Source organism: Impatiens glandulifera, chromosome 9 (assembly GCF_907164915.1).
Source record: "Impatiens glandulifera chromosome 9, dImpGla2.1, whole genome shotgun sequence".
NCBI lineage: Eukaryota > Viridiplantae > Streptophyta > Magnoliopsida > Ericales > Balsaminaceae > Impatiens > Impatiens glandulifera.
In genome coordinates this window covers 28,245,796-28,264,550 of record NC_061870.1, presented here as the reverse complement: position 1 = coordinate 28,264,550, position 18,755 = coordinate 28,245,796, and the positions used below count along the sequence as shown (strand labels likewise).

The following is an 18,755-nucleotide window of genomic DNA, read 5'->3' as shown; positions in this document are numbered from 1 at the left end:
TATGTTTTATGGTTTCAAGTTAATATAAAAATAAGTATATATTATTTTTAAATATCTGAATTTAGATTTAAAAAAAATAGTTATAATTTTTTTATAAAATTAATTGTTATATAGATATAATTTTTTTCAAGATTGTTATATATATATATATATATATTTATATGTTTTTTTGTTTTGAAGAATTAAAAATATGAATGTTTATTAATGGGCCTAGATATGATTAGGGATAACAAAAGATAAAAGGATAACAAGGTTTTACAGACAAATATCAATCAGATCGATCTATAGATCGCAACCCTACGGTCTCTACCTGCTGAGTTCCGACTCTCTTCTCTTCTCGGCGAAAAACCCTAGAGAACTAGTAGAGTCAGATTCTCGTTTCTAATTCGACTTGAGGGTTTCGATTTGCACTCTCAAGAGGGGAGAAAGGAAGGAAGGAATTTCAGATGGACTTCGACGAGTACGAGTACCTTGAAAAGACTGTCGAGGAAACAGAACCAGATGTCTTGCCTTCAAAGAAGAATAAGGACAAGGACGCCAGTGGAGACAAGAACAGCAAAGGATACAGGAGGAAAGATAGAGACGACGAGGACGCCAGCGGCGATGATGAGGATAAGAAGAGTAAGAAATCGAGAGCTGAAGATGAAAATGGTGGTAGACAAGATAGAGATGGCGGTCGAGAGAGGTCTTCGAGGACTGAACGGCACCGGAGCAGCAGAGATGGAGACCGGAGCAGCAGGGACGGAGACAGAGACAGAGAGAAGTATCGTGGTCGGAGTAGTAGAGAGGATAGGGATTCGGAGAGAGAAATTGACAGAGGTTCGAGAGAGAAGGATAGTGAAAAGGATAGGGAGAAAAGAGATAAAGAGAAGGAAAGGGTGAAGGAACGTAGTCGAAGGGATAAAGAGAAAGATCCGGAAAGTGACCGGGAGAAGGATAGGGAAAGAGAGAGGTCTCGAAGAAGCAGGAGCAGGTCGAAGTCCTCTAGGGTGCTTGAGAGTGAGCGTGGAGGAAGAGAGAGGGAATCTTTGAGAGAGCGTGGACGGGAACTGGAAGTAAGAGAGAGCAGGTGAAGTAATCTTTCTCTTCCCTGTCATGCTTTCCATTCAAGTCTTTCTTTTTGTGATTAGTTTTGCTGTTTAGCCAGGGACTTAAATGCAATTAGATCTCTGCTTTATATTGCTTAGTTATATTGTTTGTAGAGCTAGAATTTGGGACTTTCTAAAGTTATTAACCAAGGGAACTATGCTGTTGATGAACCCAATTAAGCAATTGTCTAAATCCTTGCTGTTTTGCTTGCTGGTTCGGTCATATCTTGGCTAATCATGCCTTGTGGACTCTTCTGTTGTAGGACATTTGTATTCATTTGTCCTTAATTATTCCTATCAGAGTTCTTTATCTCCTGCTCAGTTGATTCACGGACATCTTCTGCTGCGTGGAGACTTTAGAAGCTGACTTACTTTTGAGAACCCATGTGTGCAATACATTGATACTTAAATGCTAAAAGTCTCATTCCCTAAAGACTATTGTTAGTTGGATACTATCAATGGTGCTTTATTTTAAAAAAGAATAGAATATTAGAAACATGGGGTTGAAGTTGTTGATTGAATTGTTTGCACATTGTAATGTGCTAATAATGCTGAAGTTCTCCAAGGCTCAGTGAAGAAAGTGGTTTATCCACAAATTGATATTCATAAGGAACGACTGCTGTTGCGATCATATGATAAATAGATTTGTCGTGCTAATGCTTTTTATGTGCTCCAGTAATTGCACATGTGCTGCTAGAATCACATTCTCTGAGAGGTGAAAATAGTAACTTTCTTGTCTTCCAGTCATGTTCTCAAGGAATCATACAACTAGCAAAATTTTCTCTTTTATATAGTTGGAACATTATAATCCAATGTTCTCTTCTCATTTTAATTTCTGGATGCTTTCTTATGGTGTTGAAACACGTGATCCTGCAGGAGATTTAAAGACAAGAAAGAGCTAGTGGAGCCTGAGCATGATCCTGAAAGGGACCAGAGAACAGTTTTTGCTTTCCAGGTACTTTTTGTTGATACTTATCTGTAACTGCTATCTATCTGTATAATCTCTTGGTCTTCAAAATTTCAACTAATTGCTAATTAATGTTTGCCCAAACTGATCGGTGTTTGCAGATGCCTTTGAAGGCAACTGAGAGAGATGTTTATGAGTTCTTTTCTAAAGCAGGGAAGGTTAGTAGGATTGTTTTGTACATATACTATAAAATTTGTATTGGTATTGAATTTTGTCATGAAAAGTGTCTTTCTAAGTAATAGGTGTTCTGCTTGTATGCTAGTGATTAATTCTTTGGTTTCTAGTAATTTTCTGTTGGTTGAAAATTTCATTAGTTTATGCAAATAAGTTAAATGACTTTTATAAGGCATCATATGCTAAAAAAAGGTTTACATTACTTGTAAAAATGGTATCTAAATTCTGATTCTATCCAAAATCCTACCTTATCCCTCAGATTATGTTGGATACTTCAACACTTTGTTTTCAGAAGCCAATCAAGTAGGTTGATCTTAGTGATATTTAACCATATTCAAATTATGTGTATGTTAGGTGAGTGAAATTATACATATAACCTAAAGTCATGAACATCTAGTTTCATCATCTGCCTTTACTGAGCTGCTTCGGTGGTTAAATAGAATGTTTACTTTTGTAAGTTACCACAAATACCTCTTTTTCCTGTATACATGTTTTATTATCTTCAGGTCAGGGATGTGCGGCTGATCATGGACAGAAACTCAAGACGGTCCAAAGGAGTCGGGTATGTTCTATAACCTTTTGCTTTATAATATTGTTAATGCAATTGTAACTCAAAATATTATTTCTGTGTTTATTCTTTGATAAAATGCATAATTTTTATTGTATCAATAATGGGGGTTGTTTTTTACTTTGTATTCATATTAAAAGTTGCAGCATCCCTCAGGTAGATTATCTAAATTTCCCCTTTCTTTGTGTTAATAATCCATTTTAGAAATTAGAAAATGATATACTATTGCCTATCAAGTTGCCACAACTAATGTTTTCCCATCTCTGATAATTTCAGATTGGGTTCCATTCACATTGTTGAAGGAGTAAATCTTGATCCTGATGTCTTTACCTGCCATAATTTTGGCTCATGTGGGTAGAAGAAATATATTGCTGATAAATGATCTTCTTAAATTGTGTGGACTCTTTTTCATGAAAGAGCTTTATTCATAGAATTAGTCCTTGTATTCCTATGCGGAGATTCAAGGCCTGGGCAGTTTGTTACTCTTAGGCTTGTTTTGGTCTTTTACCATCAATACCCCTTTTTTTGTGGAGAAATTTAACTCCAGTTAACTGCAAAGGTCACAACCCCTGTTAGAATATAAGATACAAGAGAAGGGAAGAAAAGAAAGGAAACCTGGACTATCTTGCAATATATAATCCACTTTTTATTTTATAAAAGACTTGTTATTATATTTTGTAAAAGACTTGTTATTTGAGTGAGATGTCACAAACTTTACTGTGTCACTTTATATAACTTTATCAACTGCTTTTTAATATTTCAGGTTATACCCTTTCACAGCAGTTTAATAATATATGTGTTCTGATTGATTCCTCAAAACATGTCAGTCTTGTGCTGTTCTCTCGTCTTAATGGTTGACTGGTGAAGTGTAATGTCATATAAATCCATTTTTTGTTGAAAAGTGTCTTTTTGCGTGCATAGATTTGGCAGAGAAACATAGTCTACTAAAACTGTTTCTGCAATTGAGCATTCACATCTTGCACTCTTAACACTTACTACGAGTTCCTGTTGATACTTCAGGTATGTTGAATTTTATGATGCAATGTCAGTGCCAATGGCAATTGCACTTACCGGACAGTTACTTCTGGGACAGCCTGTAATCGTTAAGCCATCAGAAGCAGAGAAGAACCTTGTCCAAAGCACTGCATCGGCGGCAGGTTCAGCTGCTGGACCTTATGGTGCAGTTGATAGAAAACTTTATGTTGGTAACCTGCACTTCAACATGACTGAACTTCAGCTTAGACAGGTGTGTGATTTTTATGTGTAAAAAACACTCATGCAAAAATATGCACTCATGCTTTCACATGCTTGTCTGATCTCGGTTCTTTGCCTAGTAAGAAATTTAGGTTTTTTACATTTTCTAACTAATATGTTTTGTTAGGGATCCCTTTTTGTTATTATCTTTCTGGTTAATCTAATATTTCCACTGGCATTGTCAGATATTTGAGGCTTTTGGACCTGTGGAGCTTGTGCAATTACCTACTGACCCAGAGACGGGGCACTGCAAAGGATTTGGATTTATTCAAGTAACAACTCTTTTTAATTAGTAATTTAGTTAGATAGCCAAGTAACATATATGTTCTTCAGTTAAGAGCTCTATATTTATTATTTTCTTTTATAGTTTTCCAAACTTGAAGATGCCAAGGCAGCTGTAACTTTGAATGGGCAGTTAGAGATTGCTGGTAGGGTTATCAAGGTAAACGTCTACTAATGGGCAATGGATTATCTAAATATATATTCTGTTGTTTTCTGAGCTAACTTCTCAGTATTTAATCTAGGTTTCATCAGTTACTGATCATGTTGGGGTGCAAGACTCAGGTGCCAAAGCAGCTGATTTTGATGATGATGATGGTGGTGGTCTGGTGAGTTATGAACGTGGTGGTAATTTATAGAAAATTGATGTTACTATTACCACTGATTGTGTACAACTAGTGTTTTCATCTTGTTTAAGTAAACCGTTTATATACATGGTTTTCCTTTTCACAAATAAAATGTAAACAATCATTTATATGTTTCTTCCTACCTTTTTGACCTTGGTGCAATTCACTACTCATAACATGTTTAAGTTGCTTGGAAGCATGTATAGTTGATGTAGAGGTTATAAGGTTGTTTGAAGCATGCACACTTGAATTTATTACGATGGTGCCTCTTTAATGTATACTTTTCACATCTCAGGCATTGAATGCACAATCAAGAGCATTGCTCATGCAGAAGCTTGATAGGAGTGGCACCGCAACAAGGTTTGTCCCTGTTTTTGCTGTATTCTGAAACATATTGGACTGTCTTGTTAAAAAGAAGTTAATGTTGAGCGCCATTGTGAAAATCTACATTTTTTATGCTCGCAAAAAATCATAATGATCTTGAAAATAATCTGATCATGATCTAGACAAAATATCTTCTAATTTTCTATTTAGACCGTGGTGGTGACAGATGTTGCAAAATACTATTTTCCACGTAGGCTCATATTTTCATAGCATTAATGTATGATCTTGTAGTATTACGGGGGTAGGCTCATATTTTCACAGCATTAATGTATGATCTTGTAGTATTACGGGGTCTCTTGGAGTACCAGCGCTCAATGGGGCAGCTTCAGGTCAACATGCTGTTACCTTACCCATGAATGGACAAGCTGCCATTCCTGCTGCACTTCTTCCAGCAATTGTGGTGTCGGAGCCTATTGGAATCCCCAGTGAATGTCTCCTCTTGAAGAATATGTTTGATCCGACTATGGAGGTATTTTTTTCTTCTTTTTTTTCAGATCACTTTTTTGTTCTGTTTTGAAACTTGATTTTACAACACTATGTTGCAGATGGACCCAGAGTATGATTTGGAAATCAAAGATGATGTTGAGGCAGAATGTTCCAAATATGGTCCAGTTATACATATTCATGTTGACAAGTATGTTTATTGATGCATTTTATATCGAAAAAGAATATGCAGGAATATTATTATTGAATTGAGCTTACTTTAAAACTGATTCGATGAGCCCAATTCACTGAATATACAGGAATAGTGCCGGTTATGTATATCTTCGATTTGAAACCATTCAAGCTTCTGCGGCTGCTCAAGCAGCAATGCATAAGAGGTGGTTTGCACGCAAGATGATCTCAGCAGTATTTTTGGTAAGCCTCTTTTATATCCGTTTTTTATTGGTAATTTTATCCTTGCCAAAATAGTGTAGGATTATGTATATATTTTTTATGGTTTTGATGTACAGCAACCGTATGAGTACGATGCAAAGTTCAAACATGCTGCCGTGTGAAGATTCAAGGGATTCAAACCGTAATCCATTTCAGGGCTGCTGCTTCCGAAGGTCTGGTTTCTTTATTTTTTTTTGTATGTTTCTAGAGGGCCTATATGAAAACACTACTTGTTAGCTGTATTGTAAACTTCATACTTATCATTTAAATCTTTCAGTGCCCTAAGTTGTTATCTAGTAATACTAAAAATGCATTGAAATTGTTCCAAGATATTATTTTTATTTTTGGCAAATAGTGGGTTTTGCTTATAAACTTATTTTATTATTTCTAAAATCATTCTAGTAAAGGAAACAATTGAATAGACAAATAGTTTAAAAGTAAATATGCACAAAAATGCCTCCTAAATTCTGAAGTATTTATCAATGAATGGAAATTTCTTTAAACGCCCTTTCTATGATGGTCGGATGTTCTTAGTTATCTTCAAAGACAAAGATTAAAATTTATCATTAGTAAACAAAACCGAACAAAATTATAGTTTTAAAATATACGTTCCGACTGAACAAAATGGTTGAGTGGAATCTTTGACTTTTGACTAAAATTTGGTGGTTGGAAAGGTTTCCATTAAATCTTTTCCAGCTTTCTCTGTATCTCTGTCTATCATTATCATTTTTACATCTCCTTTAGAGTTCAAACATTTTGAAGACACAGAACAAGATCAAATTCATAGAGGAGACAAAAATTGCTCTAAATACGAGATCTGAAAAGTTTTTCATAGAGTAGACACTACCGGATTCAAATCTCAATCGGGAAATATGTACATTATTTTGAATCTATAAATCAATAATACAGATGAATTGAGAGATTTGATTACCTTGATTATAAACTCGTACAGATTATAAGTGACGGATTCACAATTCAAGGTAGCCGCAAACAGAAGCGGAGAAATAACTATAAAAGAAGGGAATTGAATTGATCCTCTCTCCTAGCCTAGCGGCATTAAGAAGAAAAATTATGTGCTTAACTCGTAGGAATTAGTCGCAATCTTAAAGAGAAACAGAAACCAGCGTTAAAAAAAATGATTGAATTGATGGAGAGAAACAAGGGTTTCAACTATATTCAATTTCTTTTAAAATTTAAAACCAGTTAAAAAAAAATCGGGTTGATGACCAGAACGGTTTTAAAAACAATGAAATTATTTTGTCTTATTTGTTACTAAGAAATGGATAAATCAGCTTTCTAAAAAAATGGATTGGATTAATGAAGGGAGATATGAGTTTTCAATTGTAGTCAATTTCTTTTTAAATTTAAAATCCGGTTAGGGTCGATGACTATAACGGTTTTTAAAACAATGAAAAAACTTCAATATCTATTATTTCGAAATTGACATATTGAAGAAATAATCATCTACTAATAATTATTCGAGAAGTATCACCAACTCATATTATAGAAAAAAAGTAAGGCACCTGACTATAAAAGTCAATAAAATGGCCAAGAAAAATAATTTTCTTTTTTAGAACAAAAAGGTAGACCAACAACATAGGATCAAAATAATAACACATCTTCTGTTTAAATATATTAGTCTATCTCGAAAAAACGCATTTAGGTAAAGAGTGTTGTCGAGTAGTTCGAACGATCAAGCACCTCTGCTGGCCCAATCTCCTCGGCTCATTTAGGCTATACCTCCGACGAACAATACGTTCTCTATAGCTACAAACACTTTTGTTTTGGAGTTTTAATGTAATTTACTTCTTATATGCCATTAACTCTTTTTGTCTACTCAAATTCATTAAACCCAAAACAATGAAGAAACATTACAAAATCAACAACAATCATGTCTCCCCAAAAGACTAAACCATAAGAAGTTCATAATCAACAACTATTCATATGTCTATAGAGTAGAGAGTTTAAGCCATACCAATAATAAACCCTTCAAAGCTTCACCAACTGTGGCGATAATGAATTCGCCACATCAATCACAAACCGATACTTAACATCAGACTTGACAAGTCGTTCCATTGCAGTATTAACGTCCTCCATTCGTATCAGCTCAATCTCAGATGTTAGGTTGTGCTCTGCACAAAACTCAAGCATCTCTTCCGTCTCTTTCATTCCTCCAAAATCACTCCCACCAACAAGCTTACGCCCTGCCATTCAAACAATAATCTACAGAATCAAATCATTTTTTTTTGTAAAAGAAATTGTATTTATCTGTCTCAAGTTTCACCTAAGCATAATTTATTAATGGGAACCTCCAATGGCTTCTCTGGTAGCCCCAAAGTAATCAGTTTCCCATTCAGCTTCAACAATCCAATCAGAGGGGCTAAAGCATGTACTGCAGAAACTGTATCAATGATATAGTCCATCGTTCCCAGACAACCCTGTTAACAATACATAACAAACAATGAGAAGAAAAGGAATTCATTGTACTGGTTTTCTTCATTGATTCACTTACCTGCACTTTTGTTGGGTCAGTGCTAAGAAGGAAGGCATCAGCACCTAATTTATTAATGGCTTCAGCTTCCTTCTTCTGCGAGGTGCTGATAACTGTAACTTTCAAACCGAATGCTTTACCAAACTTGACAGCCATATGGCCAAGACCACCAAGACCCACCACGCCCAAATGCTTCCCAGGTTCAGTCATTCCATAGTATTTCATTGGGCTGTAAACAGTTATTCCTGCGCATAGAAGAGGAGCACCTGCGTCACCGGGTAGACTGTCGGGAAAGCGAATCACATAACGCTGATGAACAACCATTGTGTCGGAATAACCTCCCTGAGTCTTTGTCCCGTCGTGATCAGTTGAGTTATATGTGAAAACCAATTTTGAACAGTAATTCTCTAGGTTTTGCTCACAGGGTTCACAAGCTCTGCACGAGTTGACAATGACGCCAACTCCTACTCTTTGACCAACCGTGAATTTCTCCACGTTTTTTCCAATTCCTGTCACTATGCCGACAACTTCATGCCTGCGTCAATAAGTCGAATTATGTAAGAATTGGAACAACAAACAAATTCATATTTGAATTGGCATACCCTGGAACAACAGGATAAGTAGAGAAACCCCAATCGTTTCTTATAGTGTGCAAATCAGAGTGGCAAACTCCACAATAGAGGACCTTAACTGTTACATCATCGTCCTCATTTTCTCTGCAAAAAATACACCAAGTGAAAACAAATGAATCCATCATGAACATGACATATGATTGCTAAAAGCATCATGAATCAAATGAATTCATCATGAACATGACATATTATTGCTAAAATTTCTCCTCTCCAATCCATTTACCATGAATCAAATGAATTGTTCAAGTTCATCAGTTGTTCAAGTTCGTCAGCTGTCCAGTTGGTGCCTTCATCCCAGATTAGGTCGGGAAAACACAATTGCCTCAAATCAATTATGTATAGTATAGGTTTACATGTAAAACAACGGTAGGAATTCCTATAAGTCCCTCAGGGAGTTGTATTCTATGGACATTGGAGTAGCTAGAATGATCCTATTTGACTCTCAAACAACAACTTTAAGAGAATCACAACACAAGCGACGGTAAGAAAACAAAATTTGTACGTCAAAAATTAACTCACGAATCCGATTTGAAAAGTGCATGCATACATATACATAGAGTAATAAATGTATTAAATCAATCGGTTGCATCGTGTAGAATCGGATTCATTCAAAAGAATATATAACGAGATTATTTAGAGATAGGAAATGCATGTATGTTAAAGAGATTAATAGTTTCCTCTGTTGTTTCACCTGCGAGAAAATTTGAATGGAGAAAGGATGCCGGAGGCGTCTCGAGCAGCCCAGCCGAATGCCTTGCGCGGATGAATATCTTCAGCAGATTTCGCCATTCTCACTCTCACTCTCACTCTCTCTCTCTCTACTCTCTACAGATCTGTAGTGGACTTGCAGAGAAAATGGAAATTCCATTGACACAACTTTTATATGACCAAAATCACACTTTTTCCCATAACAATTGATTTTTTTTTGATTTTTTTTTAAAGAAACTTTTTATTTTATTGTAAAATCAAATTTAATTCATTAAAAAATAATAGTACATAAAAGATTTAAGTTTCAAACTTATGTAATGTTTTACAAAAATAAAATAAAAATCCTTTATAAAATCTCAAAACAAACAACCTATAGGATATAGGATTACATAAATCTATAGAGAGATGTTTTTTTTTTTTTAATTTAATATTCATTCTTTTTCTCTCCTTTTCTTTTATTAATTAATTGATTTCTCTATTTTTTTATTTTTTTTTGTTTAATTTTTTTTTTATATTAATTAATTAATTTATTTATTTTTATTATATTTTTTTTTGTTATTTAATTATTTTTTTTTTATTTTTATCTACGGTTTTGCTTCTTATTGTATCAACCTAGAATATTTTAAAATTATTTGATCTCTTTTCTAATTAGCTAGTTTATAAAACAATATATTTATATGGCCAGTTATTTTTACTTTAATTTACATAAATATGACTAATATATAATATGTGTTCATCTGGTGGTAGAAGAGTTTACACAGCAAATAAAATTTCTTAAAAAAATAATATATAAGTAATTATTTAATAAAAATACTTTAATTAAATATGAAAATATTAGAGTATCAAAACATTGAACTACTTTATACATTACAATATTTAAGTATTAATCCTAAAAAATATTCACTAATTTTAAAATAATCTATGTTATATATAAAGAAACAAAATAATAAAAAAAATTGGTAAAAAGAGTTAAATGAATTAATTAATTAATAAAAAATAATAGATTAAAAAAAAAATAGTAAAAAAAAATAAATGAATTAATTAAAAATAAAAGAGAGAAAAAATAATATTTAATTAATAAATATTAAATTTTTGAAAAATAATTAAACATGGTTATGGTTAGTAAAAAAACTATTAACCAATTTTTAATAATAAGTAAGTTTAAATGGTTTTTATTAGTTGATAGGTTTAATTGAACTAGTTGTATAAATTAAACTTTTTTTTCTATTTATTATTATATATAATTATTTAATATTTATAATTATATTTTCTAATCTAACTTTTTTCCTATTTATTATTATATATAATTATTTAATATTTATAATTATTATAATAATACTAATGATAATAACATTAATTAATAATAAAATATTATTATTATAAATATAAAACACTATATTAATTCAAATGTCAATAATTATATTGGATTATCACTTATAGCAATTTAGCACTTTATGTGGTCTATGAAGAATCTTAATAATATCTCTTGGAGTAACAATTTTATTATTTCATTTAAGAACAAAAGATAGCCCTTAGCATTTCTGCAGAGAATTTTTTATTTTTTTTCCACAATAAAAGCCATCAAGACTCTTGTTTATGCCTAATTTAAGGGTAAATTATTATATTACATAGACCTAAACCTTAAATAATGCCACCCAACAACAACAACAATAAAAAAGAATCCATGTGACTTAAAATTCCTGTACATCATCAATCTTAATTTGACTGTCAAGAACTTCTTCCCATGTCTTCACCCACAAATTCTAGGTCAAGTCCGTTTCCTATTGAATTTATAAAGGCAGATAAGCTTCCAGAAGAAGGTCCACCACCACTACCACTAGTTGTTATTCCCAGACCGAGGAAATCAAGAGTGGTTTGTTTAGGACCAAACACAGATGAAGAGGAAGTGCCCATCATGAGTTCCTTAAAATTTGCAGGTCCGATCCCATCAACCGGAAGCCCAGGAACATGAATAGAGGCGTTTTCTGATGAAATGATCCCCAATCCGCTAAGAAAAGACACATTTGTAGCCGTCGCACCCATTTGGGCAGCCTTTTGGAGCAAAGCCGTGGCAGACATAGCTGCTGGCTGAGAAATTGGGGGAGGAGGAGGTGCAAATATACAGTTTTCTTGTCCTGTGGGGCCAAGAATTGATGACCCTTGATTGTGTAAGTGATTGGTTGTTGAAAGGCATAGAGATGTGGGTTCGGTGGATGTGTATGGGTTGTGATTGGTATGAGCCATGGATCTGATCAAGTCCATATATCCGGTTGGACCAGGTACAGTTGATGATGCAAATAGGCTTGCAAATATACTGCTGCTTGCGTTGCCATTGTTGCTTGAGCTGCTGGTAGAGGCGGCACTACAACTTGTGCTAAAGCCTGTGGTGGGAACTGGAAGTGCTTGTTCCTCTATGATCTGGCTGGAACTTGGGTTTTCTTGTAATTATAGAAAGAACACAGTTACCAAAAGAATGAATAGATTTTTTTTTTTTTTTAATGTAGGATGCTGTCATAACTTGAATTTAAAGGTATTCTAGATGGAAATTGAAGTACTCTTAAACATTCATTTTTGTTATCTTTTTGGTCATTATCGTATAATTTTTGATTTATTTGATGTCAAATTTAATTTTTAATAGATTTAAGTCATTTTGATTGTACCATAGCTACAAGCTAAAACCATTTATTAGGAAATAGCAAATCTAAATGTTTTTAGATAACTTTTTTTAGAATTTTATGAACCTAGCACAACTTACACAAGCTTCAATCGTGCTTCGTGTTATAAACGAAAAATAGTTGGTCTTTTAAACAAGACTTTTTTAACTTGAGCTTACTAACGGGTTTAAATTTGCTTAGATCATAACTCTACATCGAGTTAAAATGATGATAAATTGATTTAAGAAAAATAATTGAAAAAAATAGTGCTGCAGTAATACCTGAAATATGGCTAGGCAAAAGAGATGATATTACAGGAGGTGGTGGCTCTAGCGGTGGCGATGGAACCTTGTCGGAGCTAGCAGGCGGTGGGCCTGTCGGAGCCTTGGAGCTTTCCTCTGCTAAGGCATCACAAAATGCCCTGTGTGTGATGAAACTATCCCGCCTTCAAAAACCCAAAACAAAACAAAACAAAGATTGTTTAACAACAAAAGAAATCAACAAAAAACAGAGGAAGCATTTTATCAAGCACCTTGAGAACGGAGTTCCACAATCGCATTTATACTCTCTAGTCCCACAAATCTTCGAATGAGCTTTCCAATCCGATTGAACAGCATATTTCTTAGCACATTTTTCGCATTTCCATTTCTTTTCTCCATGTTTTCTAAAGTAATGTTTCTTTATACCAGTTAGATCGCCCAAAGCTCGAGACGGATCATGGTGAATGCATAACGGTTCTGGGCAGACATAAACACGTTTCCTGATCTCTTTCGTCGATTTTTGCCTTAATTTCCATGGAAGATTATGTCCCCTACGATGAAGCTGCAAATTCTGTTCTCTCTGGAATCCTTTGCTACAGATTTCGCATATGAATCTATTCGTCGCCAGCAGAGTCTTTGGTGAAAGAGCAATCACTTCTGAATCTGGATCTGCAAAAGTAACGTACCAACCTAATTTCACTGTTCTTCGATATATATATATATATATATATATATATATATTGAAGATTTCGTACCTGGCATTCCGGCTAGATTCCGTTTCTTCTTCTGCGGCGGTGGTTTTAGAGCAAGTGGATGATTTCCAGAGGAAGAAACGCTGGCCTCACCCGAAACAGTAGAGTCGTTCATGGCGAATTGAAGGATCGGGATTTTCAAACTTGAGTAAATAAGAAATGGAAGGAAGACAACAACATCTTTATGATGACAGGATCTTTGAAGCTTTTTTGAGTGCTGTTTACTTTTCTAGGGTTTCGACATGAACCTCTTTCTATCTACCGGTCAATCTTGCTTATTATATTCCCCACCTAACAGTAGTCTGACAGAATCTCCCTGAACTGGAAGAAGAAGAAGATAGATAAACAAATAGGTTAACTCTTGCAGCAGATATCAACAAACGTCCGCCGTTGCCGTTGCCGTCGCCGTCGCCGGAAAGTTAAATCGGTCGTCGGAAACGAGGAATCGATGAGTTTGATTTTAGTTTTCTGAATATCTGGTTTTGATTTTCAAATCTCTTATAAGCTACATTTGACTTCATATATTTTAATTATAATTTAAAATTTAATCTTACTGACCTGTTTTGGTTGGCCAAATTATAAATAAGACAAAAAATAATTAATTAATATTTTATTTGGTATAGGTAAATGTAATGACCTAAGATCTTGTTTAAATTAAAATGAGAGATGTGCTTTTAATAATCTTAGAACTTAATTAAATAGTAATAATAAGTACTCATGCATGTTAGTTAGCATTATACATTTAAATTAATTTTGGAGATTTATTTTTTAAATTAAGAGAATAGATGATGAAGTTGCCCATTGTGACAAATAAAAAACAGCACGTGACCAAGTCAACAATTTTATCTTACAAGTTTAATTAATAGAAGTTGTTAATAAGTTTTAAAATATATATTAAAGTTGAAATTGTTCATGAACCTAAGCATAACAATAACAGGCAAGTGAGGATTAGGTTATAATGAAATTTTATTAACTAAATTAAGCCGGCCGGACATTTTCCTCTCACACACATAGATGTTACTAATAATCACTATTGTCATTGACTTGTAAATGATGCATTCTTTTTATAATTCAATATGAACTTGTAAATGATGCCTTCTTTTTATAATTCAAATTTCATAATCATTCAAGGGTACATGCTTGTGACTAATTGTCATGCTGGGCCCTTAAAAAAAACTATATATATTTTAAATAATGTAGTAATTAATAAAATTATCTTAATTTACTATTTGATCTCATACTAATTATTTCTTTCCCTCTATTTGTTTCTATTTCGAACACTTTCTATCCTAATTGAACCGTGATCTTTTAATCTATTAAGTAGATTCTTTCTCCCGAAACACTTTAATAAAAAAAAAAAAATTATTTCTTAACAATTGAATTATCTTAATAAATTATTATTATTATAAAGTAACAAGCAAAAATATCACTATTTCATTTGTCATTAAAGAAATGTTTTCTATTTCCCGTCCATGTCCACAAATATTGTTGTGTGAACTTCAGATTTTGTTTGGTTGGATTGCAGGTCTAATAAAAACTTAAAAATATTAAAAATATCATTTATTTATTTCATTTTACATCTAACCAGTCCAACAAATGATAATTGATGAGTTTCAAATAATTTTGAAGCAAAACATTACTCCCCAAATTAATTCTTTGTGTTTCTTAAAAAACATGAATGTCTATAAACAAGTTATACAATAGGCCCTATAACTGCCCACTTAAGAAAATATGAGGTTAGTTATTCTGGTGCCCTATTACAATAAGGTTTAATAATTAAAAAAAAATTATATTTTTATTTCTCTTTGTAAGAGGTATCAAAGGTATAAAGGTTTTTTATTTTTTATAAAATTCAGTTTTTATCTCAAAATTCAAACATCTTATCAACTATCAAATCAAATAATTTTATCATTTAAATACCAAAACTATCCTCTAATTTTATCATTTCTCTCTAAACCATCATTCTCTCCCATACACTATATCCGCTAAAGTCAAAGGACAAATTAGTCTTCAAATTTTAAGAACTAGTTTTTTCCTACTTTTTATCAAACAAGGTTTTTTTTTTTTTTGATAAAACCCAGATAAAACCTAAAAAGTTCATTCCTCAAACAAGGCGAGATCTACTGTTCCAAATGAAATGTTCCATTTTGTACCACCTTCAAAAAATATGTGAGCTCTTTTTTCTCTCTTCATTACTTTTTGACTTATTCTTTACAATAATTAATTCTTGTGAAAGTGATACATAATGGAACATATCATTTAGAACAACAAATTTGAGTCGGGCACATGACCCTTTGGTAAAATAGGATCTCGACGGTTAGTTTTCTTACATTTGAGACAAAAATAGATAATGATGCTACCAATAATATCGTTCAATTTGCCGTCTTAGATTACCAGACTATCACCCGTGATAAAAGAATTTTGGACTTACACGGTCATCAACAAATTTGAAAAAATACTAGTTAGATTTGTTTTTGTTTTTTTCCCTAAACGATAATTCTTTCATGATAATTTATATACATGGAAACCCTAACTTCCCCTCTATATTTTTGATTTTGAACCGTTCTTGCATTACTAAATGTGTGGAATCTTAACATTAATAGAAAATGAACCTAATAAGTTAGTTCTTCAGGATTTTCAATTTTTATAATGTGAATTTAACTCAAAAAAGAAGGAAGGCACACAATTCTTTTTTCCTAATTGTATTGATTGCTCTAAAGGTTCATGTTAGCTAGGCCTAGAAAATAGAATTCGGTTTGGTCTATATCTGGAAATGTACAAATGTAAGCAATAAATAATGTGAGACCATATATATAATAAGACAATACACATATTATTTCATAAATTATATAAAAAAAATGATTTTTTTATGGTAAAACTAATGACAAAATACAGAACTCTCTTCGTAGAGGTGTTTGGGGGAGCCACACTTTCGATAATAAGAAGTTTTTTCATAGGTGAAATTATTTATTAAAAACACAAAATTAAAATAAGAAATAATATCGGGTGAGTTCCTATGTTAACCTTAATGCACAAAATTTAAAAGATAGTTAATAAAAAGAACTCCCAATTAAATTAGGCATGGGAAAGCATATTAAAATTAGGTAATGAAACCTTTAAAGTTTGGTTACCCTGCCAGTTTAATAAAAATTATATTGAGTTGGTCACAAAAAGTATTAAATATAAGAAGAAATAATACAAATTTTACTATACATCACTATATTATCATTAATTAAACAATTACATATTGATATTTAATTTATTCACAATCAAATTTTAACCAATTAAGAGGCGTCCGTTCCTTTTCTATACTTTAACACGTCTTTGTGGTTTTTATTTTTGAATGAATTTATTATTTTAACTTTTATTTTTAAATAAACCTTTATAATTGTTAAAAGACATTATATATATATATATATATATATATATATATATATATATATATATATATATATATATATATATATATATATATATATATATATATATATATATATATATAATATAATGAAATGCTTAAAGAAAAAGTATATATTTTTAATCTTTATAAATTATAGCGCTAAATCTATTAATAATGAAAGTGTTCAATCAATCGGTTTATCGGTTAACTAGTTAATCGGTTCCAGAATTTTACTTTTTATTTTACAAATTAGTTAATTGACCAACATTGATATCGGTTTTACCAGTTCTGGTTTTACCGATTCAGGTCGGTCAGTTAACCAATTTAACCGAGAATCGATAATTAAGTTTTTTAAATTAAGTATTAAATGAATTTATTTTCAAAATTTTTGTTTACCGTACTATTATTTTATTCTATTGTGTTTATTTCTAAATTAATAGTTATTTTTGTTAGTTTCTTTATGTTCTTAAGAAAAAATTAATTTAATTTATGTATTAGCCTCCAGCAAAGTATACAGCCGCCAGCCGGATATGGTTGTATTTTCTTCTTATGAAATCAATAAATTATAATAAAATAATGATTATCTTAATAATAATATACTAATTATATTTTCTTAATAAAATGGTGATAGACAGTTTTCTAAAAAAATATATATAAATTATAATTTAAAATTTAAAAATAATTAATAAATATAAATTATTAAATATTATAATATATCTAATATTAAAAAAAACAACTAATATAAATTATAAAATATAAATATATAATTAAATTATTACCGGTTAAACAGATAGAAAAATAGTAGAACCGAAAATTGAACCATTTAACCGGAACCACTAAAACCGGTTAACCAATAAATCGGTAAAAAAAAACCGATAAACTATCGGTTTGGTTATCGATTTTTCCGGTTTTTTTCCGCATCTTTATAAAAATAAAATTATTCATTCTTTAGTTGTTTAGAAGGACTATCTCTTTTAGAATTTTATAAAAAAAAATAAGGAAATTTTAAAATTTATCTTTAATTTGGAGTCACCTTTTATTTCGATCACATTGTATATTTTCGTTTGGAGTCACCTTTTATTTCGATCATATTGTATATTTTCATTTATCAAATTATTTTTATTATCAAATTGATTCATTATATTTCTCTTAAAGTAATATATATATATATATATTATATTTAATTAATTATTTATTGTAACTCATTTTAATCGCGATTGGATTATGGGTCCTTTTCGGACTGATTTGTAGTCGCTGGGTTCTCTTTGATCTGTTTGGGCTGGGTTTTTATGTGAGCCCAATCCAAGACATTTTAGCACTTATTGTTTAAAAGTAGATAATTCATTTTACGTTTTTTTTCTTTAAATATATTATATTTATCTGGTTTGATCTTCTCTAATCTTCAAAGTTCATATATAAAATAAGGAAACGAATTTATTTAGATAAAATGCCTAAATCTTCCCATCAATTTTTTTTTAAATGTCCATATAGATTAAAAATAAAAAAATATTGTTTAAGCACACAACAACAAAGCATGACATTAAAATAATAAACAAAAAATAAAAAGTATTAAACGACTACGATCATTGAAAGTTCGACGATTTATCGTAAACTCGAGAACGATTAACTCCCCGACAAATACTACTGACTTTCCTGAACGAATTTTAGAAAACATAATAATAATAATAATATTATGAACGGTACGCATTAAACGACTACGATCATTGAAAGTTCGACGATTTATCTTCAAAAAGATATTCCAAGAAGAAATAATTAGGATGATAACCCAAATATGTAGGTTTGTCATATAAGATGCATCAATCCAAACTTTCCAGCAACTATCTAAAGACTCAAACATCACCCAATTAATCACAATAATACTCCACAAAAGACTCCAAATATTTTTCACCCCTCGATAATG

The 18,755-nt window shown here is 31.7% G+C and overlaps 3 protein-coding genes across 3 annotated transcripts; 1 reads left to right on the top strand and 2 right to left on the bottom strand.

The window, feature by feature from the left end:
- Nucleotides 1-271: 271 nt before the first annotated feature.
- LOC124913886 (RNA-binding protein 39-like) lies at nucleotides 272-6,265 on the top strand. Its single transcript, XM_047454319.1, has 13 exons — nucleotides 272-1,069; nucleotides 1,965-2,043; nucleotides 2,157-2,213; nucleotides 2,736-2,791; nucleotides 3,818-4,043; nucleotides 4,237-4,323; nucleotides 4,419-4,493; nucleotides 4,576-4,659; nucleotides 4,973-5,037; nucleotides 5,344-5,530; nucleotides 5,607-5,695; nucleotides 5,805-5,919; nucleotides 6,015-6,265. The coding sequence occupies exons 1-13, from the start codon at nucleotides 447-449 to the stop codon at nucleotides 6,057-6,059; spliced, it is 1,788 nt and encodes a 595-aa protein (XP_047310275.1). The 5' UTR covers nucleotides 272-446; the 3' UTR covers nucleotides 6,060-6,265.
- A 1,521-nt stretch (nucleotides 6,266-7,786) lies between these two features.
- Nucleotides 7,787-9,904, bottom strand: LOC124914356 (probable cinnamyl alcohol dehydrogenase 9). The gene is made up of 5 exons (XM_047454884.1): nucleotides 9,752-9,904; nucleotides 9,031-9,144; nucleotides 8,450-8,963; nucleotides 8,222-8,375; nucleotides 7,787-8,141 (listed from the first exon to the last, which is right to left on the bottom strand). The coding sequence occupies exons 1-5, from the start codon at nucleotides 9,847-9,849 to the stop codon at nucleotides 7,927-7,929; spliced, it is 1,095 nt and encodes a 364-aa protein (XP_047310840.1). The 5' UTR covers nucleotides 9,850-9,904; the 3' UTR covers nucleotides 7,787-7,926.
- Nucleotides 9,905-11,492: 1,588 nt separating this feature from the next.
- Nucleotides 11,493-13,893, bottom strand: LOC124916673 (zinc finger protein ENHYDROUS-like). The gene is made up of 4 exons (XM_047457422.1): nucleotides 13,438-13,893; nucleotides 12,955-13,351; nucleotides 12,704-12,867; nucleotides 11,493-12,206 (listed from the first exon to the last, which is right to left on the bottom strand). Exons 1-4 carry the CDS (start codon nucleotides 13,547-13,549, stop codon nucleotides 11,497-11,499), a joined length of 1,383 nt encoding a protein of 460 aa, XP_047313378.1. The 5' UTR covers nucleotides 13,550-13,893; the 3' UTR covers nucleotides 11,493-11,496.
- Nucleotides 13,894-18,755: the final 4,862 nt, after the last annotated feature.